The 23,553-nt window shown below is 48.5% G+C and overlaps 2 protein-coding genes and 1 long non-coding RNA gene across 11 annotated transcripts in view; 1 reads left to right on the forward strand and 2 right to left on the reverse strand.

The window, feature by feature from the left end:
* The window catches only part of RFFL (ring finger and FYVE like domain containing E3 ubiquitin protein ligase), a 68,979-nt gene extending 68,327 nt beyond the window's left edge, over positions 1–652 (reverse strand). The window contains exon 1 of one of the 4 annotated variants that reach the window (XM_014796370.2): positions 488–652. Coding sequence is in view for 1 of the 4 variants with exons in the window: in XM_087440799.1 (XP_087296925.1) it covers positions 118–148 (31 nt within the window). In the remaining 3 variants the exon portion in view is untranslated. Of the gene's footprint in view, positions 1–117; positions 175–487 lie in introns of those variants that run through there. The other 3 variants (XM_087440805.1, XM_087440802.1, XM_087440799.1) reach the window with 3 other exon arrangements.
* Positions 150–15,198, forward strand: LOC147914949 (uncharacterized). The gene is made up of 4 exons (XR_015554676.1): positions 150–235; positions 1,634–9,149; positions 11,120–13,593; positions 14,488–15,198. It is a non-coding gene; the product is annotated as an uncharacterized LOC147914949 (long non-coding RNA).
* RAD51D (RAD51 paralog D) lies at positions 8,530–22,995 on the reverse strand. 6 transcript variants are annotated; one of them, XM_087440812.1, is made up of 10 exons: positions 22,821–22,995; positions 22,416–22,549; positions 22,084–22,202; positions 15,552–15,633; positions 15,177–15,311; positions 14,569–14,664; positions 11,847–11,937; positions 11,656–11,726; positions 9,294–9,458; positions 8,530–9,126 (listed from the first exon to the last, which is right to left on the reverse strand). In XM_087440812.1, exons 1-10 carry the CDS (start codon positions 22,900–22,902, stop codon positions 9,043–9,045), a joined length of 1,059 nt encoding a protein of 352 aa, XP_087296938.1. In that variant the 5' UTR covers positions 22,903–22,995; the 3' UTR covers positions 8,530–9,042. The 6 variants fall into 6 exon arrangements, with proteins under 6 accessions (XP_087296938.1, XP_014651858.1, XP_087296935.1 ...); XM_014796372.2 differs by having other exon boundaries at positions 22,416–22,477; positions 22,821–22,994; XM_087440809.1 differs by lacking the exon at positions 15,177–15,311.
* Positions 22,996–23,553: the final 558 nt, after the last annotated feature.

Genomic DNA, 23,553 nt, shown 5'->3' on the forward strand with positions numbered 1-23,553 from the left:
GGGGAGAACCACCTTCCCAAACTTCTCCATCAAGCCTCTGAACTCCAGCCGCCGCCTTCTTCCAAGAAGCCCGCAGGGCTCCTCCACTAGGAAGCAGGGACGCAGGCCGCCGCGTACCTGACTCCGTTTCCTCTGCCGGAAGCGGCATCTTTCCCCCACAGGCCACTGAACCTGCCGGTCTGTAGGGCGTCTGGAGACATTTGAGAATACACGTCTCCTGTTACTGTCCCCACAGGTAAAAAGCGTTCTTTGAGAGGACTTTTCATGGGACAGGTGCGGGCTAGCCTGAATGCGGAGACTTCCAGCGAGACACCGGCTTCCCCATCCCAGTAAGCAAGGGGAGTCCCAGGCCGCGTCCCGCAGAGGAGGCGCCCCCAGACCACGGCGAGACCCGAGGCCGAGCAGCGCCCCCCACCCCGGCCTCCGCCAGGACCCACCCCGGGCCAGGTGCTCTACGGATCCCAGCGCCCCGCCGCCGCCGCCTCACCTGCCGCGGCCGCCTGCCCAGCCCGCACCTGGGAGGGGAGGGGCCGGATCCGGGCCGCGGATGCCTCAGGCGGGGGGTCTCCGGGCTCCGCCGCGGCAGCGTCTCCGGGGCTGAGGGGCACCGGGGGGTGGCCGCGACATCCTCACGGGCTGCCCCAGGAAGTTGGCCCCCCCCCCACCCATCCACCCATCCCCAGCCGCCCAGCCGGGCCACTCCCGCCCCTCGCGCGGCCCCGCCCCCTCGCGAGAGCGCGCCTCCGCTCCCGCCGCGCCCGAGCCACCATAGAGAGGGGCCAGGCGCGCGCGGAGACCAGGCTCCAGCCGCGCGCGCCCCCTGGCGGAGCCGAGGCCGCCAGAAGCGGGGCCCGCCCAACTTGAGTCCCGGCGAGGCGTCGATTCCCGGGTGTCAGGGAGCCCGCTGCTCCCCGTTGCCTTGGTCACCGAAGTCTGCGCGAGGAGCTGAAGGGTCCAGGTCCCAGTCTTAGCTGGGTCGTGGTCCAGTTTAGTGACCTTGAGCGAGTCCCTTAACATCCCTGAACTCGTTTCGCAATAACAGTTTGAAAGTTGCCTCACTTGCGTATCTCGTTCCTCACAACAATGCTGTAAGCAGGTTATGCTTCCCCAGAATACCATGGAGGAAACCCAGGCCCAGCAGGGTTCACTAGCTTGTTCAGGGTCCCGTAGCTGGGCGGTATAGCTGGGAGCCAGATCTATAGGACATCAAAACCCCTGTTTGTCCCACTCGCTCTGTGGCGCGCCCCTCCTCTAGCTTTTCCCAGTCTAAATTCCCGGGGTTAGCTAATATCACCTCAGGAAGGTGAGGAAACAGCTCAGAGGAAGACCCTAGTAGAATGAAAATGACTCTGTGCGGAGGAGCCCACCTTAGCCATCGTCAGCTGTGTACCATTCAGCAGGTACCCAATCTTCCTGAACTCCGGTTTCCTCATCCCTGAAGGAACTGGTGTGGTTGCTCTGAGGATTAAATGAGCTAATGCACCTAAAGTGCCTAGTAAACTAGGAACTACCAGGGTTGCATGGGGAATCATTAGCCAGCATGGGCTAAGAAAATGCCTAGGCATGAAAATAGTATACATTCGAATCCTTCTTCTGGCGGTGTCTAGTGATACTTAATTTTCTTATGCTTTAGGTTCCTATGGAGACCTCCCAGAGTTGTTTTGAGCAATTTGTATTTCAAAATAAGGAATATCACAAGGAAAAGTAAGGTAAAAATAATGTCATTTATACATGCAAACTCTGTCACTTTACAAGTGTTATTTCCTATCTTTGCAACCCAGCAAACCGAGTAGTATTATTCCCACGTTATTAATGAAGATCTACAGATTAAGTAATTTACCCAAAGCCACACAGTTAGAAAAAAGTCGAGCTGGAATTTGAAACCAGGTCTTTCCACTACCAGGAACGCGTGGAAACACTGGCCTTCTAGAGGACTCCCACACCTGTATTAAATGTGCCCATCTTTTTCCTACCTGGCATAGTAACTTTCCTTGGTGCAATTCCTTGTCTTCTCGGCTTCTCTCCAGGGCTTTATTTTCCCCCATGAAGGCGTTTATTGTTTCTTCTTTTCCCCTCTCTGGTGCCTTTTCTCTTGAGATACCAAGACCTTGTTCATCCTCTCTTATTTCTGAAATGAGTTTGTGACCTGTGATTCTCCACCCAGTCTCTCCTTCTCTTGATGTTACTTATAGTCATAGAGTGTAAATAGGTCCAGAACAAGAATGCGGCGAGACCCAGAGATGTCTTTTTGAAGCTTAGTTTACGAGCTGAGTGCTCAGTTCTGAAAGAGGGTGCGTTTAATTCACTGATTGGACCCAATAATTAGAGTCTGGATTCACGCCATCCTGTGGAAAATTGTTTTTTCTGGGGCCTCTGGTCCATATTACAGCTAAATCATTGGAATGCTGCTAAATAATGTGCATATCCCTGAAGCGAGGTGGTCTCCTCTACTTTCTCCACCTTGAGCATTACCACCATCACTATTTTTCATTTTTATTGTGCCCTTCCACAGAGGCACTCAATAATGCACCCATTGTGCAAGTAATCTGAAATCCTTTTCAGTGAGCAATAGTATTTAGTAGTTATAAAACGCTAATTTGTCTACCAAGTGACATATTTATAGGAGCTGTTTACTTTGACATATTTTTATTATTTCACTCATTTGCTAAGTACTTTCCAATACATATTTATGAAGCGCATGCCTTTCCCCAAACAGTAGTGAAAAAATAAATCATATTATTTCTTTTATTAGTAGCGGCATAGTTTGTAAGTCCTGGTGCTCTGATTTTTGTTACTTCTGGCAAGAGCCAGAAGAATTCATGGTGATTGAACACCTACTATGTACCAGACTCTCTGTGAAAGGCACTTTACATAAATTATCTGTTTATTCCCCTGAGACATATTTTACCAATAAAGAAAATGTAATTCCCCTGCAACATAGATTTTACCAATGAGACAGAGACATTACCAGAAAGGGCCCAGCAAGGCTTCGAACCTAGATCTTTTCCTGATTCCAAAATCCCAAATCATCATTCCACTTCACCAGCCCTCTCTTAACTTCTCTGGACCTAATAAATTCTGTAAAATAGAAAGTATTCGTTTCTGAGAGAGGCTGTGTAGGTCACGCCAGAATGGAACAGTTAGAGATAAACAGACACAGGATGCTAACCCCAATTTTTCTATGGGAGGTTACTCTCTGAGGGAGTTATTCCCTAAGAAATCAGTGGTAGCGTTTTTCCCAAAACAAATGCCAGTAAAAGAGTTCTACTCAGGGACAGCCTGGTGGCATAGTGGTTAAGTGCGTACGCTCCGCTGCTGGCGGCCCAGGTTCGGATCCCGGGCGCGCACCACCACACTGCTTGTCAGGCCATGCTGTGGCGGCATCCCATATAAAGTGGAGGAAGATGGGCACAGATGTTAGCCCAGGGCCAGTCTTCCTCAGCAAAAAAAGAGGAGGATTAGCATGGATGTTAGCAGAGGGTTGATCTTCCTCAAAAAAAAAAAAAAAAAGAGTTCTACTCATTCCTGGAGACAGGACTGTCTACATAGTTTGCAGGGCATAGTGCAAAATGTGGGACCCTTGCGGCCGGCCCAGTGGCGTAGTGGTTAAGCTCACACGCTCCGCTTCAGCGGCCCGGGGTTCACAGGTTCGGATCCACAGACAGCATTAAGAATTTCAGGATGGGGCTGGCCTGGTGGTGTAGTGGTTAAGTTCACGCACTCTGCTTTGGCGGCCTGGGGTTCGCAGGTTCAGATCCCAGACACGGACCTACACACTGCTCATCAAGCCATGCTGTGGTGACATCCCATATACAAAGTAGAGGAAGATTGGCACAGATGTTAGCTCAGTGACAATCTTCCTCAAGCAAAAAGAGGAAGACTGGCAACAGATGTTAGCTTAGCGCCAATCTTTGGCACCAAAAAAAAAAAAGAATTTCAAGATGGCAACAGCAGAGCATTAAACTAAGCACAGGGCTCTGTGCAACTGTACTGCTCACATTAGCATGAAGCTGGCCTTGCCAGGACAGAAGGAAGCTGTTACCAGTATCTCCCAGGCATCATAAACCTCACAATGATATGAGATTGAGTGCCTATTACATGCCTGAACAGTATTCAGTGCTTTATATAAGCTATATGACCCTAAAGCAATTCTATGCAGCAGGTATTATTTTCCCCATTTCACAGTGGATGAAACTAAGGCTTAAAGAAGCTAAGTGATTGATCCAATGACATGCAGCAAGTAAGTGTCAGAGCTAAGACCAAGTTAGTTGAGATGTAAAAAATCTTGTTCCTTGACTTTGTATCCTTTTTAGCACAGGCCCATTATCTTCTGGCAAACCCAGGTTTAATTTGAAGCTATTACACCCAGAAACTACAAAGAGGCAGGGAAGAGCTAGGATTCAAAGGCTACTCAAGGAGTCAAACTTGTGCAGCAGCTGACATGCAGTTGTACAGCTCCAGGACGCATGGACCTTCCACTGGCTGGGAGAAAGAACTCTACTCTACACATGGCCAATGTAATGGCCAGTACCTGGCATCCCTCTCCAGGACACATGGGAAACAGAATGAGGTCTTTACCTTGACAAGAGGTAACTACAGGGAAGCTATGGCATCTTACTTAATGATAAAATATTAGAAACAGCCCACTAAAGTCAGGAACAAGACAAGGACAATGCCTATTGTTGCTTCTATTCAATTTAGTACCAGGAGTTAGTCTAGCCAGTGCAATAAGACAGGAAAAAATGAAGGAAAGCAACTTTTTGAGGGTAACCTTTGATGAATAATATACATAGCGCTAATTTAAGCTTCATGCACCGCACAGCTTTCTCCATTGCCCATCCCCAACACACCTAGTTGGACAGTTTTAACTACCCAGTATAACTCCATGCCAGAACACAGCAAAAACCTAGTGGGATATGCATCTAAACCCCTTATCTTCCCCTGGCTCACATCTCAGAGAGCATAGACCCTGTTGTGTTTTAGTCAGCTTTATTTCCCCCAAGCCTCCAGTTCACTTTAATACCAATGATATCTCCCTTCTCCAAGTGTTTGTCATTCTCTTCACTTCCCTAGGGGAAATCAGAAAGAGCTGATAAAGTAGATCTCTGATCCAGCTTTTTATGGTGAGCTAAGCTGAAAAGAAGCTGGGATGTGTAGCCTTGGCTGCTATCAGGGAAAAATATGAGAGAATATTATTCAAACATTTCCATATTCACAAGTGAAGGCAGCATGAGGATGGAAAGTAGAGTTTGGAATCAGACAGATTCAAGTTTGATTCTGGTGCTGCCACTTATTATGTCCTTATCCTCACTGGGCTCCCATTGACTGTCTGTAAAATGGAGTGATTCCCCACGCCACGAGGCTGTCCTAAGGTCTAAATGAGATGTGTACAAAGAGCCTAAGCACATGAGAGCCTTGACAAACTTGCCTTCTGGACTATGGCAGACAGTAGTGGTTGCCCCAACATCCAATTCCTCCATGCACACTCCCTCCTTTCTAGTAGCATCCCCATTTTCTTCCAATGGCCACAGCATGTGCTTAAAGAAAGCCTGTCCCCAGCTCCAGTGCTATTTCCTGGTTGGTCTGAACCAATCAGAGTGGTCCCATTTGCCTTACCATGATATAGACGTGAGTGCATGAAGCAATTCTGCACCAATGAGACATGAGGTAAGTCTGCTACGGTTGGAAGGAAGTTCTGAGTTTTCCATTCTTAAAAGGATAAAACAAAGAGGCGATTATGTTCCTGCCTGTAGATACAGTTATGTGCCACGTAACGTTTCAGTCAACCATGGACCACATATACGATGGCAGTCCCATATGATTAGTACATGGTCTAGGTGTGCAGTAGGCTATACCATCTAGGTTTGCGTAAGTACGCTCTATGATGTTCACACAACAATGAAATCCTAACAATGTACTTCTCATAATGTATCCCCGTCATTAAGGGACGCATGACTGTATTGTCATGTCTCAACTGATGCTCAGAAGGGCTGCATCCGGGCTTTGATGAGAACAACAAGCTTGAAGACAAAACCAACACAAAAGGAGAGCAGAGCAGAAAGATGGAAAGGCTCCACACTCCTTGAGAATGAGCAGCTGAATGAGCCAACCTTGGACTTCATGTTACTAGAGATAATGTCTTTATTGTTTAAGCCTCTTTAAGTCAGGTTTGTTACTTGCAGCAGAGAGCAGCCTCAATGATACACGGACCTTGTGCCTGAGAGAGTCATTGGGAGTTCAAGTGCCTGACTTAAAGTCATCAAGTGCTAGCACATAGTAGGGATTCAACATTAATTTTGTCTAATATCAAACCAAGGACATACAACAGTCCTTTGTAGAGAGATATGTAAAAAGACACTCTGGAGACTCAATGACTATCTAAATTAAGAGAAAAACATTCCTGCTTTCCTCCTTTGCCATCTTTAAAATGCATTAAAGCCCACCCATTCATACATTTAACAGTTATAGTCATGCGTTGCTTAACGACAGGGATGTATTCTGCGAAATGCATCATTAAGCGATTTCACCACTGTGCAAACATCATACAGTGTGCTTAACAAACCTAGATGGTATAGCCTACTACACACCTGGGCTATATGGTACTAACCTAATGGGACCACTATGTGCTCCATCATTGACCAAAATGTCGTTATGTGGCACATGACTGTACTGAGCATTGACATGGGAGCCCTTAAAGCGGATCCTGGGCTCATGGAGAGACAAGTAAACAGAAAGAATAAGTGAGTGGTACAGGGGGGTTATGATGACTAACAGTTGAGGCACACAAAGGGGAGGATGTCAGGGTGGGTGTGCACGGAGGCAGACACGTAAGCAAAGGGAGCAAAAGGCGCTTGGGCAGGGAGCCAGCCTGGCCTGAGGCCTTTAGGGGCCCTGCAGAGCATGGTGTGCCTGGGACAGAGCATGCAGTGGCGGCATGCCCCTCAAGAGAAAACCCTGTCTAAGGCCAAGGCCCAAGGAGGAAGCAAATTGTGAGGGGCAAGGTCCTGCAGGGGTGTCACGGGGTGGTCTGGAGTAGCAGTGAATGGGGCACCTTCCCATGGCGAGAGGGGCCACCTGGGGGAGGGGTGTGGCGCCTTCTGCAGGAGGAAGTGCCCTAGTGCGAACAGAAACTAAAGGCAACGTGGAGATAGGAATCCTGGCCTAGGAATCAGGAATCCTGGGTTGCAGCCCTTGTTCTGCCACTGGGACCATCACATCCTCTCTGGGCCTCAGGTTCCTTCTCTGTTAAATGACAGGATAGGGCATGTGATCTTTATAGGCCTCTCAAACTGCATTATTCTAGGGTCCTCAGTCAGGGACTAAGCACCTGGACTTACCACATACAGGAAACATGGCAGATCTGCCCAGGGCTCCACCTTGAATGCTAACTCCAACTGATGGTTGTGGCTACCTGGAGTGCTGAGTGGAGAAAAACTGCAAAAGACTCAAGCTCCACAAAAAAGAACACTTGCCTGATTGGTGATATCTGTGTGGGTTCAGGATGGCCAATGGTATGAGTGGCAGGGACTTGCCATTCCTAGCTTAACGTGTTGTTTCCTGCTATGTTTGCAGAAATGTGCCAACCGCTCATGGTATAAGGACACTGAAGATTCACTCCTCCTGGAGTCTTCTGTGAAAGCAGCAGCGCCAAGGATCCCCTAGTTTTGAGCTCACCAACCCTGTCTTCACTCAGGCAGCCTGTTTGCCACTCATTCCCAATCCTCCCTACTTCTTGCTTCCATCCCTGCTGCATCCATCATCTCTAAATGTCGTATCTTCTGCCTACAACTCTGACTCCTCCTTTCCTGCAGCCAAGACACAACTAATTAATTACACAACAGGCTCTCTGAGAAAGGCGACCTTCCTTTAAAAAATGTGATCAGTAAACAAACCTGATCATTTCTCTACTTTGCCTTTTATTATCCCTTCCCCGGTGTGCTCCTCCCCTCCCAGCCAGGGTTTCAGCTCTCAGACGGAGGGCCACAGTGCTGGTCACAGAAAGGGGGATTATTTCATACACCAGGGCACTAGGCTATGGTACAGCTGGCAGGAAGAGAAGGGTAATTATATTGCATCTTGGAGCCACTGGCAATGAATTTCTGCATAAAGGACTAGATTTGCCATGTATTATTTACGCCAGCATCAATTTTCCCAGCTGGCTCTATTTACTGTGCAAATTCTCCTGTGTGTTTATGGGCAAGACCACGGTTCAGCACCTCTGGTTACTCTACACTGTGGAGAGGCCCCACAGGGCACCATGCAAATTAAACAAGTGGCTGGATTCACCAGGAGCAGGTCACATCCTTTTTTCCTGTTAAATCATATCCCTGGGATTGCAGCGAGCTCACAGTCTCACCTAGTCATGGTGATCCACGCAGGTGTGCGCAACCAAATTGGTGGGAGGGAAAAAGGAATGACTATTCTTTGGGGCCTCACTGGGGGAAAGTGAAAAACAACTTTCTGGGGGAAATTAGGTGGCTCTGGGGCTTGGGGAATTTCCTTTTTATATTTTTAAGAGCACGACACAGATGAAGAAGAGTTTTACATTTACGAGGTTACTTTCCACCCAGTAACTTACAGACAGAGCTAAGTGAAAGGGAGCCCCATCTTACAGATGGAAAAACAATGGAAAAAAACAAAGAGAAGCAAAGGCAAGCTAGAGGCTTCATGGCTCAGACCCTGTGTAAGGATGGAGCACAGGTACAATGGTGATGCACAGGGCCATCTAGTCACTAGTGTGCCTCTTCAGAGATGCCCCAAGCCAAGGGGAACTTGGCTCCCACTGAAACATACATAGTAGAAACAAGGAAAGAAAACTTGGCACCAGCATGAATTCCTGGGTCCATCCACCATAGCATCTTCTCTCGCCTGTAGCTCTGTGTTTCCACAGAGAGAGAAGCTGAGGAAATGGAGATGTCTCTTCTGCCCAGCCCGAGTGCTTCTACTGCAGTCCCAAGGGCTGGGTGGCAGGGAACAGGAGGTATTACTGCACAGGAGAGTCGGGCGCCTTGACGTCTCTCCCTTTCCCAATCAACAGCACAGTCATATCTGATCTTCCTGTAATGCTGGACTCTGCTCTGGAGTTCCCCAGGTCCCAATGTCTACTGTCTCCTGGAAACCTGTTGGCTGGAAGAAGACAAAAAGGAAGGGTAAGTTTTTGAGTTAAGCAACTCAAGTGTAGCCTCTTTGGTTATAGGGTCTTAGCATCCAAGAATTCCTCTAAAAGACATCTGTGGGCACAGACACCACCCTCAAGGGCCCTGATTACTAGCTTCCCCCAGGGGCCAGCTCACCAGACGGGGAGATTTGATCAGACGTGCCGTGCGCTGACTGCCTGATGTTCCTGCTCCTTCACCGATATCCAGAAGAATCCGGGTGCTGGGCACAAAGCTCCAGGAGCGTCCGAGGGCAGGTTTGAGCTTCCCACTGTCCCTGTCTCGGGTTATGTGGTTGGTCACCTGCATCAGAAGGAATCAAAGACTTATAGATCCATAATGCTAGTGTAGAGGACATCTGTTCCTACTGCTTCATTTTACAGATGGGAAAACTGAGGCCTAGCACAGAGAAACGACCTCCCCAAGACTCCATAACCCATCAACAGCAGGTCTGGAACTAGAACCTTGGGCTCCTGACTTGCGCACAGCTCCTTTCACTAAATCACGATGCCTCAGGCTTAACTCCAACAGAAGGTTATGGGGTACATGTCAGGCAATCAGCAGAGCTGTCTGCACTTTCCTGTAGGGAAGCCAGTAGTGGGCTTGAGCCTACTACACCCCCAACCCAGCAGACGGGCGTCCTGAGACCATGTCCACCGGCCCTTTGTGTCAGGTAGTGCATCTGTGTGTATGGGGTTGGGGAGAGTTTTATAAGGAGGGGATCCTAATCCGGTCAGCTCTACTCTGCCCAGGCTAGCCACAGGTAAGCAACTTGAGCCTCACAGCATCCTCCTGATGAGGTTCTCCCCACACACACACCGACCCCCCAGGGCAGGGGCTGTGGCTTGTTCATCACTGAATCCCCACTGCCTAAGCCAGAGCCCAGCACACAGCAGGGGATCACATACAGCCTTAAGTCAGGAGAGGGAGGCCCTGAGACCCAGTACAAGAACAAAAGAATATGAAAACAGATGTAGTTCCACTGCCAGTGGGTGCACACATTAGTATAACCTTCCTGGAAATTTGGCAATGTCGTATCTAGCCATTAAAAATACAAGTATTCCTGACTCAGTAATTATACTTTTAGGAGTTTGAAGAAATAATATGAGATGTGCAAAGAGATTTAGATATAACAATATTCATTATACTTTTATTTAAAATAGAGGAAAACCAGTAACCTAAAGGCCCCAGATCAGGAAACAGTTAGAACGTTACGGTATACCAGGGGTAGGCAAACTACCGCCCGTAGGCCAAACTTGGTCCCAAAATTGTTTTCGAAAATCAAGTTTTACTGGAACATAGCCATGCCCATTTGTTTAGGTATTGTCTGTGGTGGCTCTCACACTATACGGGCCAAGTTGAGTAGTTGCAACATAGAGCACATGGCTGTAAAGCCTCAAATATTTATTTATTTATTTATTTATTTATTTTTTTTTTTTTTTAAGATTTTATTTATTTAATTTTTCCCCCCAAAGCCCCAGTAGATAGTTGTATGTCATAGCTGCACATCCTTCTAGTTGCTGTATGTGGGACTCGGCCTCAGGATGGACGGAGAAGTGGTGCCTCGATGCGCACCCAGGATCCGAACCCGGGCCACCAGCATTGCAGCGCGCGCACTTAACCACCAAGCCACAGGGCCGGCCCTCAAATATTTATTATCTGGCCCTTTACAGAAAAAGTTTGGTGACCCCCGTGACATAGATATTAAACAAAATAATATGTAACTGCTAAAATTGGCATTCTTAAAGACTCTATTTAACGACATGGGAAACGGAATGAGATGGTAAGTTTTTTTTTTTTAAACAAGGTTACAGTTTAGTTGGAAAGTTGGTTAAAAGTATATGTATGCATGCAGAGAAAAAAGATTCTATGGAGATATATAAAAATATTAATATGGTTTCTGTGGATGTGGAGATTGATTACAAATTTGATTCTTCTAATTAACTATTTTTTACACTTTCTAGGAAAAGCATGCAGACTTCTAAAAAATTACTCCATAAGCAGAAAAAGCTACTTTAAAAGCAAAAAGATCCCTTTCTATGAAGCTCTGGAAAAGCAAAACTATTGGGACAGAAACCAGATCACTGGTTGTCTGGGGCTGGGGGACATTTCTGAGGGGACAGAAGTATCCTATATCTTGACTGTGGTGGGGTAACAAGACTGGATATGACAGTACCCGTTAGTCAAACCTCAAACAAGGAGAAAGTTACTGCATGTGAATTACACCTCAATAAACCTGACTTAAAGAAAGCCAAAAGGAAAACAAGACTGTTCCTGATCCCTTGGCTACTTATGATCCGACCCCCTCCCAGGCCAGCACTCTAGATGACTCAGGGAAGTGGGGTTATGACCCTTTCCTAAAGGGCCACTTTGGGAGTTCAGAAGCTGCCGTTTAAGAGAAATAAAGAGCTATAACTAGAAATCAAGCTCATCTCCCCGCTTGGTGAAGCTCAGGGATCAGAGACAAGAGAAGCACGGCTGGCCAAGCCCACTTCCTCACCACCACTGCCGTGCCAAGGTCCCGGGCCAGGGTCTTCAGCTCTCGGGCCAGCTGCATCATCAAGGCCAGGCCTGGAGGAGAAGTAGAGGGGGAAGGCAGCAGGGCATTAGGGACTGGGCTGGCCGGAGACTGGACTCTGATCTGGGAGGCAAGATCACATCCCTGACCCTGGGCTCTGCCACATCACTCACCTTCCCTCTGCTGACCTCCTAGAAGTGGGGAGACCACGGCGGTGACCGAGTCCACAACCACGACCTTCACAATCCCTGAAGAACTGCTCACCTTGGGGGTTGGGGGGAAGTAGGTGCCATGAACCAGCTGGCCCATTCCAGGACAAGCTTGCTCCTCTATCAGAAACTGGTAAGAAATAACCTCCCCCGACCCCAAATACAGGAGCACAGGAATCACGGAATTTCAGCCAAGTCTTCTTTCCCCACCCCACTTTGTCTGTATAACAGATTTAACTAAAGACTTGGGTGGACAGAGAGGGTTTAAATCACAGTACACCACAGATACCCTAAAATAATGAAATTTGAGAAATCCCTGTCCAGTGTCCTGCTGCCCCTGGTCAGGAATTTCCTTAGTGGCCACCTTTCTCCTTATGGCCAGCCCCCCAACATCTTGTCAGGTCCTTCTTTTCCCCCTCCTGCTTACTTCCCAAATTCCTAACTTCTTTTGCTGAAGAGTTCAGCCTTTCTCTTTACTTCACTGTCTCCTTCTAGATCATTTCTCTGGGGCCTCATCTTCCAGATCTAAAATGGTTCCAAATATAGATATAGAGACAGCCATCTGTTAAAACCATAATTTTTTGTCTCTACACGAGCACTAGCAACCTCCTAGTTTCTTGGACCTAAACTGTCTTTGATGCTTCCCTTCTCTTCTCCCTTAGTCTTTATATCCAAGTCATTTGCTGATTCTGTTTCCACAACTTTTTTTTTTTCACTTCATGTTGGCCAAGTCTTGGATATTCAGCATTATCTGGTCTCTTCTGCACTTCTTCCTTCATCTTCCAGATACTGACTCTTGGCCAGTCCTCAGCTTGTCTAAGAGAGGATGGCGGAAAAGAGAGAAGCTAAAACTGAAATTGGCTTAGCTCTTCCTCTCTCTGGGAGACCAGGTTGAAATCTCTGGCTAAAATGCGACAGCAAGCCTTTCACTGCCTGTAGCTATGGAGCTGTCAGGTCATCGGTGGCAGACAGACCCTAAGGTGGTCCCCAGATCCCCACCTCTAGGTATTCAAGCCGTTGTATAATCCCCTCCCCTTGACCATGGGTGAGTCTTGTGACTTGCTTCTGACTAATGTCAAAGGTGTTGGAATGTCACTCTCTTGATGAGGCTATGTTATATGGCAAAGGTAATGGGATGGCACCCCCGTGATTACATTACATTGTATAAGACTGTGTGCTGCATTTTGTTCTCACTCCCATGCCGTCTTGAAGAAGCAAGTGGCCACACTGTGAACTGCCTTTGGAAAGGGCCACGTGGCAGGGAAGAGCAGGCAGCTTCCAGGAGTTGAAGGTGACCTCTGGCCAACTGCCAACAAGAAACTGAAGCTGCTAGGAAATGAATTCTGCCAACAACCTGAGTGAACTTGTAAGCAGATTCTTCCCCAGTTGAGCCTCCAGATAAGAACACAGCTCAACTGCCACCTTGATTACAGCCTAGTGTGACACTAAGCAGAGGACCCAGCTTAGCTGTGCCCAGACTCCTGATCCACGAAAACTATGAGGTAATAAATATGTGTTGTTTTAAGTCACCAAGTTTGTGGTAACTTGTTATGCAATAATAGAACATAGACCATCTAATGCTCCTACAGTAAAAAATATATGGTGACTGTGGACGACTCACTGAACTTCTCCAGCCCTCACTCTCCTCATATCTAGAAACGAGAGAGTTGGATTAGATCAGGACTACCTGCCTTCACGTCTCAACACACAGGTGGGTCATAACCAGCTATGACTCCTATGGCAAGTATTTGTTCAACCATTATATGTTCCAAAGTTTGTAAAAATGATTTACTTTATATACAATCCTGGGTATGCCCATGGGAACATGTCATCCTTTGGGGTGAGAGAAAAAGTTTAAGATGAATTAAACTATTCTAAGGTGTCTTCCAAATCTAATAGTCTGTAAATCAGAGCACCAAATCCTGTCTAAGCATCTAGCAGGTATAGTAGGGTACCAACCCAAATGCCATTCCAAACCCCTCTTCTTTGTTAACAAGACTCTGAAAGGGTTAAGGTACTGGGCAGAAATCTCGTGATGTTAGGGAAGGTGGGCCCAACCCCTGGTCTAAGATAACACATATAACTCAGTTTTGGCCAGTTAGATGTAAGGGGAAGTGGGAAGTCTACCAATGAGTTCTGGAGAAAGATTTTTCTTGCTTGATAAAAGGGAAGAAGTACCAAAAAGAGGCATTTATCTTTCATTGCCCTGAATATGGATGTAGATGTGTGAAGACATGATCCTTAGAGCTATAGCAGCCACTTTGCAATCGTGAGGGGGAAGAGCAAGAGAATCAGACATACCAACCTAGAGCCCTGATACTGTGGACCTGCCAACCCCCAGACTCATTTGAGATAATTAAATGTCCTCAAGCTTCAAATATCTGTCAGACTCCATTAGTCGCAGCTGAAAGTAATCCTAACTGAGCCGGTGGGGGCATGCAGAGATGAATATAACATGATCCTTGCACTCAAGGGGCTTACTGTTTAGTGGGGAAGATGGCGTGTAAACAATAAAGCACTCAGGAATAAATTAGGCACTCAGGAATCCCATCGTGGGAGTGGCAAACACAGCAGGAGTCACCAGACTGCACATCTGCATTTCCAGAGTCTGTAGGAGGATATCTGCCCATATCCAGAGAGCACCCGGCAAGCTGGGTGAAGCAGAGGGGTAGAACAACATGCTCACCTGCTGGGCCACAGCGCCTCGGAGGTCCTGCAGCACATCCAACATCTGGAAGATGTCAAACGCACGTACCACCTGGATCCTCTGAAGAGCTCCCGCCTGAAGAGGTAGGGACGAGAAGGAGGGGCTTCGGATAAGAGGGAGCAGGGGGTGGAGCAAGATGAAGAGGGATGTTAAGGCTGAGCAGGAAGAGGCCCCTAGACACAAGGACTCAGGTCCAGGATGGCAAATGGGCTTTGTCTAATGGGTCGGTTCTCACAGTGGTGGCTGCCTGGGTGCTGAGCTGCAAAGCCAAGTCAGAGCTCAGTGGGAATGAATGATAGGACTGATTAGCAATGTCTGCCAAGGGCAAGAAATTGGATAGACACACAGATGCAGGCTGTTTGCCAGCCCTGAATTAGTTTCTTGGAAGGATCAGTGTGGCTAGCATCCAAGCTGGGGTGATGTCATAACAGGGGAGGCTTGAAGAATACAGGAAATATTAATAAAACAGCAAGTTTCAAAGCCAGAAATAACTATTCATCCAAATGGCCCAAGTGCTTGCAATGTAAAGGATAATGGGGTCTTTTGGTGTCAGAATCTCAAAGGAACCCACCCCTCCTGCCCCTTACCTGCTCCTCCTCATCTGGGGTTCTGGCCTGAAGTAGCTGGAGGAGGCGGGAGCCTGTCAGCCCTCCACTGGAATCAACGTATAGGACGTTCTGCTGCAGGCCATGGGCCACATTTGCAGCCACACAAAGACATACCTGAGCAGATGGGGCATTGGGTGAACTTGAGCCCTCAGAGAGGGCCCAGAATGGGAGCTCCCCACCAAATCTTGTCCAGATCCCAGCAACACAAATGGGCCAAGGTCAAGCCCCACTCCTCACCACCACCTTCTCTCTTCGGAGCTCTGAATCACAAGCACAATGGCAGAAGCCCCCCCAGGGATCCAGAGCCATGCACCCCTCTCCCCCAATCCTCCTGGCTGCTGGCCACACGTGTACCTGGGTTTTGCCGCTACCCGGGCCTCCTACGAGTTCAGTCACTTCTCCAGTATAGAGACCAGCATCAAGCAGTTTGTCCAGGCTGATGGCAGAATAGGAGGGAAAAGAATCAACCCAAGGGATTGGAGGGAAGGGAGGGAGTAGGAACCAAGAAGAAAAGCAAGACATTCCTTCCAAGCACTGGTTCTGTCCAGAGACATTCTGAACATCTCTGGCCAGGAGGCTTCTCCTGGTGGAGCTTCCTTTGGGGAAAGAGGGCACGGCTAAACGTTGCTCTCCCGGCCCCTCCTCATCCTTTCACTTCAGCTTAAAGACCAACCTCCCAACAGAGGTCTTTGCCGCCCTCTCAAAAGATGATCCTTTCATTTTCCATCTCAGCCCCTTGTGGGTTTTCTTGATAACATTTCTCATAATTTGTCATTTTTTTTAACTCTGAAATAAGGAAGTTGCCAAAAAATGTATAGGGAGGTCCTGTGTACCCTTCACCTAGTTTCACCTGATGGTGGCATCTTGCACTACAAGATGTACTGTACTACAGTACAGTATCACAGATTGACCCGGTGCAATCCACAGAGCCTATTCAGATTTCACCAGTGTTACCTCCATGTGTCTGTGTAGAGTTCTATGCCATTTTATCACACGTGTAGGTTTATGTAACCACCACAATCAAGATACAGAACATTTCCATCACTACAAGGCTCCCTTGTTGCTAGCCTTTATAGCCACACCCCTCCTCTCTACCTCTAATCCCTAACCCTTGACAACCACTCATCTGTTCTCCATCTCTATTACGTTATTTCAAGGATCTTATGCACATGGAATCATACAGTATGTAACCTTTGTGATTGGCTTTTTTTCACTCCAAATCATTCCCTCGAGATCCATCCAAGGTGTTGTATCAATAGTTTGTTCCTTTTTATTACTGAGTAGTATTCCACGGTATGATGTACCAAGTCTGTTTAACCATTCACCCATTGAAGGACATGTTCCCTATTTCCAGTTTTGGGCAATTATGAAAAAAACTGCTACGAAGATTCACGTACAGGTTTTTGTGTAAACCTAAGCTTTTATTTTTCTGGAATAAATGCCCAAGAATACAATTGCTGGGTTGTAAGATAAGCACAGATCAATGTTATAAGAAACTACTATTTTCCAGAACGGCTATGCCATTTTCCTTTCCCACTAGCAATGTATGAGTGATCCAGTTTCTCCACATCCTCACCAGCATTTGCTGTTACCACCATTTTTTATTTTGGCCATTCTGGTAGGTGTGTAGCAATATTTCATTGTGATTTTAATTTGCATTTCCCTAATAACTAATGATGCTGAACATCTTCCATGTGATTATTTTGCCACCTGTAAGTCCTCTTTGGTGAAATGTCTGTTCATGTCTTCTGCCCATTTTCTAATTGGATTGTTTTGCTGTTGAGTTTTAAGAATTCTTTATGTATTCTAGATGCAAGTCCTTTGTTGAATATGCTGCTTACAAATATTTTCCCCACTCTATAGCTTGTCTTTTCATTCTCTTGCAGAGTATAAGTTCTGAATTTTGATTTTAAAAATTTATCAATTTTTTTTTAATCATACTTTTGCTGTCAAGTCTAAGAACCCGTTGCCTAGCCCCAGTTCCCAGACTTTCTCCTGTTTCGTTATAAAGCTTGACAGTTTTTTTTTTTTTTAAAGATTTTATTTATTTATTTTTTCCCCCCAAAGCCCCAGTAGATAGTTGTATGTCACAGTTGCACATCCTTCCAGCTGCTGTATGTGGGACGCAGCCTCAGCATGGCCGGAGAAGCAGTGCGTCGGTGCGCGCCCGGGATCCGAACCCGGGCCGCCAGCAGCGGAGCACGCGCACCCAACCACCAAGCCACGGGGCCGGCCCCATTGACAGTTTTAAGTTTTACATTTAAGTCTGTGATCCACTTTCGACTTTTGTATAAGGTGGGAGGTTTAGGTTTATTTATTACCTCTGACGTCCAACAGCTCCAGCACCATATGTTCAAAAGGCTATATCCCTCCTCCACTGAAGTGTTTTTGCACCTTTGTCAAAAATCAGCTGGACATTATTTGTGGGTCTACTTCTGGGTTTTCCGCTCCACTGATCTATGTGTCTATCTTTGCAATACCACACTTATCTTGATTATTATAGGTATAGAGTAAGCCTCAACATTTGGTAGAGTGCCTCCTCCAAATTTATCCTTCTTTTTCAAAATTGCTTTAGCTATTCTAGGTCATTGGCTTTTCCATATAATTATAAGAATAAGCCTATTTCTACAAAAAAACCTTGCCGGGATTTTGGTAGGAACTGTATTCAATCTACAGACCAATTTATGGAGAACTGACATCTTTACTATGTTGAGTCTCCCAATCCACGAACACAGTATGTCTCTCCATTTACTTGGGCCGTCTTTGATTTCTTTTATCAGCAATGTTTAATTTTCAGCATACAGATCCTGTATCTGCTTTGTTAGATTTAGACCTAAGTATTTCATTTTCTTTGGAGCAATTGTAAATGGTATCGGGTTTTTAATTTCCGTTTCCACATGTTCATTTTGAGTATATAGAAATACAATTGATTTTTGTGTGTTGATCTTGTATGCTGCAACTTTGCTGAATTCACTTATTAGTTCTAGGAGTTTGTAATTATTTTCTATTTGCTTGTTTTCATCTGTCTTCTCCATTTGGCCGGGAGCACCCTGGGGCAAGGACTGGGCCTTGTTCACTATCACATCCCTAGCGCTGGCACCGTGCCTGAAACACAGGAGACACACAATAAATGTTCCCAGAGAACTGAGTGACAGAACAGTGCTATTTAGGTCCTATATTGTCAACACTCGGGCTGTGGAAGCCTTGGGATAAACTCACGACATGGCCAATTCCTAATCCAGGTTCTGTCCTTGAACCACCATGAAACAGGTCACTACCCACCCCCTATGCCCTGCCCAACCTGCAGGCTGAAGCTTCTCCTCCTATGCCACAGCCTATACCAATGCCTCCGAGTCCTGACCACACACATCCCTTTTCTATCCTGCAATCACCTTCACAGCCTCCAGTCCCCTGAAATGGTTCTTGAGGACCTCCCATGACCCCTCTGTATGTGCCAAGCAGCCCTTAGTAAGCACCCCATCTATTTCAATACCAGGGACCCCATGATTATAACCACAGGTCCCTGCCAGTCAAAACGTTCTGGTTACCACTCCAGCCCCACGGCTTCTTGGGGTAATTGTGTTCATCTTGTTTCTGTTTAATAAGCACCTGTTTGAAGAGCATGGAGCCTCTCCCCCCCTGGACCTGGTTCCTTCCACTGAGATCAGAGAACCCCCAGTGCCATTACAGCAGTGGTTCTCCTGGTGTGGTCCCCAGACCAGCAGCATCAGCATCACCTGGGAACTGGTTAGAACCGCACTCTCAGGCTGCACCCTACACGTAATGAATCAGAAACTCTGGGGGTGGAGTCCCCATCTGAGCTTACACAAGGCCTCTGGGTGATGGGGATGCATGCTCAAGTCTGAAAACCATGAGGCTAGACTAGTGATTCTCAATCCTGCCTGCATAATGAAATCACCAGAGGGGTTTTAGAAAAAGAGGCCAGGATCGGCAGTTCCCAAACTCGTCTGCACATTGGAGTCACCTGGGAGCTTCAAAAAATACTGATGCCTGTGTCCCACCCCCGAGAATGGGATTTCATTGGTCTGCAGGAGCCTTGGGCTTCGGAATGTCTAAAGATCCCCTGGTGATTCTGATGTGCAGACAAGTTTGAGAACCACTGGCCTAGAGCAATTAAGTTAGAGTTTCTAAAGGGGGGCCCAGGCATAAATATTTCTTAAGCTTCCCAGACGATTCTAATGTGCAGCCTGGGCTAAACCACTGGGCTTGACTCTCCAGTCAACAATCAACCACACTCTTGGCTGTGAGGATCACTCTGCATAAAGAATTCCCAAATCCACCTCCCAGCTGACTTCTCACCTATGTTTATCTTCCACATCTCCTACGGCCTAGAGGACCGTCTTACCAGTCTCCTCTAACTTGGCACGTCAACATGGAGAGAGACTCCAGCCTGCCTTGTGGAGCAGAAGCCCACCTGGGTTTTACCACTTGTCTTGAATACAAGTGATTCCTGGGATTTCTCCTCCACATTTCCCTCTGGACTGGCTTTCAGGCATTCATTCAAACATCGCCTGAATGCCTCACGTGTCCTGAATGCCTTACTCTAAAACAAAGGAGAGGGGCCGGCCCGGTGGCGTAGCGGTTAAGTGCGTGCGCTCCGCTGCGGCAGCCCGGGGTTTGGATCACGTGCGCACACCGACGCACCGCTTGTCAAGCCATGCTGTGGCGGCGTCCCATATGAAAAAGTGGAGGAAGATGGGCACAGATGTTAGCCCAGGGCCAGTCTTCCTCAGCAAAAAGAGGAGGATTGGCAGATGTTAGCTCAGGGCTCATCTTCCTCACACACAAAAAGTAAATAAATAAATAAATAAAATGAAGGAGATATAGAGCCATAGCTCTGGTCTTCAAGGAACCACCAAGCTCCGCCAATCAATACAGCTTCTTCCAAGGTACACTACATGTTCTACAGTCCTGCACATCAGCACTAAAGGCTCTGAGAAGGCCCACAACAAAGAAACCTGTTCAATTTGGGTTAATGGAGCATTTCCCAAATTCTTGACTACAGAACTGCCCCCCTCCCTTTCTAAACTTACGTTCATTAACTGTCCGCAGAACAATGAGGAAGGCTAGAAATCTAGTGAATTATTTTCGATTCATGCCTATATCCCACCCGGTAGTATGGCACATCACAGGTCTTCTTCAACACGTCTCCCGCTATCACCTGCCTTAGATCAGACTTGTACCCCCACCCTCTCTCCTACAAGGCTCCCTAGTCCCGTCCACCCTGCACACCTCTACCCCACTGGGTATAGCTCTATTTCCACAATACGGCCTCCCACCTCCAGGGAGGCAAGAAGGCAGACAAGTGCGAGTTAGGTCCCTGGACTTAGCAGTGCGACAGCCATGACTTCAAGTGCCTGGTCTGCCACTTACTAGCTGTGCCATCTTGAGCAAGTCACCTAACCCGAGTCCCAGTTTCCTCCTCCTCAATGGTGATTTTCACCGTAATGCGCTCATCGGTGGTTGTGAAGAACAAATGAATTAATGCATCATGAAGTGCAAGTATGAGGCCTGGTTCTTGGTAAGCACCCAGAGAAAGCCAATCCGCTCCTCAATGCCCAAGGCCTGCCTCCTTTAGAGCTTCCTGAACCACTGTGACCCCTCGCAGTGACCCCACGCAGCTGCAATCTTGCAGTTTACCACTTGACTGCTCCCTAAACGCCTCCTCTGCCTATGTTGGTTTTACAAGCTCCCTAAGCCCTAAGGCCAAGTCAGCTTCCTATTAATAACACCCCCCTGATGCTGCCTCCACACATGCTTATACTTCTCTCTACCCACTAGGCCCCATGGCCCTTAAGTGCAGGAGCCTCGCCTCATACGTACACGAATCACCTGCACGTATTTGGCACCCAGTAGGCACTCAGTACAAACCTCACACGGAGCACCCAGCAGGCCCTCAGCCAGTGCTTGACGGATAACAGACTCAGACTCCCAACCAGAGGGAGCAAGCACCGTGCCGTGTGAACCCTGCCAAGAGAACGTGTCATGGAAATAGGAAGGGCCAAACCAATCCAAAGACCTTTGCGGTGACAGAGCTCTTCATCAAATTCTGCACAAGCAGGCCAGCAGAGAGGTCAGACTCTTTGGCCAGAAACTGGCTATTGTCTTCCAACTCTTTCCCTCTCCCAACAACCCAGAAGAATGGAACTACTCTTCTACGGAAGCTCTCTTGTCCCCTCCTGCCGCAGCGTAGGGGGAACGAACCAAGTTCTGGGTTAAGTACCAGGGCCTGAGCCCCACCTCTGCCCCTCACTCCTCTTGGGTAAACTCAAGTGGGGTTAATAATCACTAACTCCCAGGGTCACCGAAGAGATTATATAACCTATAGTTACAGCTGGTATTTAGTAGGCACTCAATAAATGTTGGTCCTGTCATGTTCTCTCTTGCCCTATTCTTAAGTGAAATAGGAGGCAGGGCTAGAGAAGAGCTGCTCTGACCTGCTGAATCATAATGAAATACTGACATCTTGTTTTATAGGACAGTGGTTCTCAACCAGGGGCAATTTTGCCCCTGGGGCCTCATTTGACAATGTCTGGAAACATTTTTGACTGTCACAACATGGAGGGGAAGGAGGTGCTCTTGGTATCTAGTGGACAGAGGCCAGGGATGCTGCCAAACATCCTGTAACACACAGGACAGGCCCCTGCCCCCCACACCAAATAAGTACACATCCCAAATCTTGAGAGTGTGAGGTGGAGAAACCTCATTACAGGGTAAGAGAACTCAGAAGTCCTGACTACGCGTCCAGACTGCCCTCACCACTGCTTGAAAACCCTGCTCTCTCTAGACTCCAGCATCAAAAGCCAAAGTGGAGGCAGCCTCGTCCTCCTGCCTCTCACCTTCTTCCCCAAGTACACACACAAACCTCTCAATGCCGGTGGACAAGATAGCAGTGGAGGTCTTCAGCTCCTCGTAGAGATCAGCGCCATTGAAGGGGAAAGCTGAGAACTGAGCCAGCAGCACCCGCCTGAGAGCGACCAGGGCCTGCAGAAGGGACAGCGGCAACTCCGGATGGGACAGAGGCACTTCAACCCAAAGCAGCCCAGAGTACTCGGTAATGACCAGCCAAGGGAAGGGTATCCTAGGGTCTCATACGCGCCCCCACACCCCTTATCAATGTCTGGGAAACTTTGCTCCCTTAGCTGAGATGGGCATTCACAGACACCCGGGTTTGGAGCACGGAGACTATCAGCTCACCTTATAAGACAAGCCACACTTCTGGGCTACCTCCTCGAGGTCCGCAGAAACCAGGTCCACCACTGAAACCAAAACACGTGCGGTTGACTGGCAGGAAGGGCGGCCCGGGCTTCCCACGCTTGGCTTTGCCTCATCTGTGAAATGGGGGGACAATTCTACCTCGGGGCAGGCCGTCTCAGGAGGCCTACGTGAAATACCAGAGCTAGGGGCTGGCGTGGAGCCTGGCACACGGGAGGGGTCCTGCCCTTCCTCCGGGGGGCTCGCCCCATTCCCACCTCCCCAGCCTCTCCAGAATGGTGGGGGCAGAGGAGGAGGGAAGGCCTCCGCCCGGGAATGCCAGGGCAGGGGGGCGGCCCCGCGGTGTGCCCCGCCGCGCGGCGCGCACTGCAGAGCTCACGCGGTCACCTGTCCTGATCCCGCGGCTCCTCAGCAGCTGGACCATGTCCCGGGTGAGGCCAGGGCACAGCCCGGGCCTGAGCACGCCCATGCTCCCTGTGGGCGCGGGGCCTCCGCCGGGCCCTCTCCGGACGCCCCTCGGAGCCCCTTGCTGAAGGGGGCGCGGGCGGCGGCAGGAGGCGGCGGCGCGGAGGATGTGAACCCCGCTGGGTCTCCTGTGCGCAGGGCCCGCCCTCTCGGCCGCGCCGCCGCTTCCGGCTCCCAGGCCCCAGGGCGCGGCCTGCAGCGCCATCTGCCGGCCGCGCCGCGTCCCGCGACCCCGCGGCTGGGCGGAGACCCGCGCGTGCCGGACGGAGCCAGCCCCCGGCGCACGGCCCCGCGCCCGGCGGACTCGCGCGGGCTCCCACGACGCCCCCGCCCGCCTTCGCCTCCAGCCTGTTCCCCAACGCGCACGCAGGCCTTCCTGCCAGCCTCCCGGGGGCGGCCTCGGTCCTAAACGCTGGGCCAGAAAGTTGGACAAGACGGATCATCCCCAGGTCAGGGATCTACCTGTCAGTGAGGGGAAGACAGTGAAGAGGAATGAAATAAATCAGATAATAGGATATGACAGGTTGTATGGTGGGTGCTAAGAAGCAGCAGAGCGCACAGAGGGCTCCTGCTCCTATTTTCCAATTTTAATGAATAACAACAAGAAAAACCCTGAGTATGTAGAACACAAAAAATATGATTTGGTATTTTTTTT

This window comes from Ceratotherium simum, chromosome 16 (genome assembly GCF_057802395.1).
Source record: "Ceratotherium simum simum isolate JZ-2026a chromosome 16, ASM5780239v1, whole genome shotgun sequence".
Taxonomy (NCBI): Eukaryota; Metazoa; Chordata; class Mammalia; order Perissodactyla; family Rhinocerotidae; genus Ceratotherium; species Ceratotherium simum.

What these genes read in the sequence shown, in the direction of transcription:
- RAD51D (XM_087440812.1), bottom strand. Translation starts at nt 22,902, where the DNA reads ATGGGCGTGCTCAGGCCCGGGCTGTGCCCTGGCCTCACCCGGGACATG. An exon ending in CGGGTAGCGGCAAAACCCAG is followed by an intron (nt 15,312 to 15,551) that starts GTACACGTGTGG and finishes CCATCTGCTCAG; the next exon opens with GTATGTCTTTGTGTGGCTGC. An exon ending in ACCTTGGCACGGCAGTGGTG is followed by an intron (nt 9,459 to 11,655) that starts GTGAGGAAGTGG and finishes CTTCTGATGCAG; the next exon opens with GTGACCAACCACATAACCCG.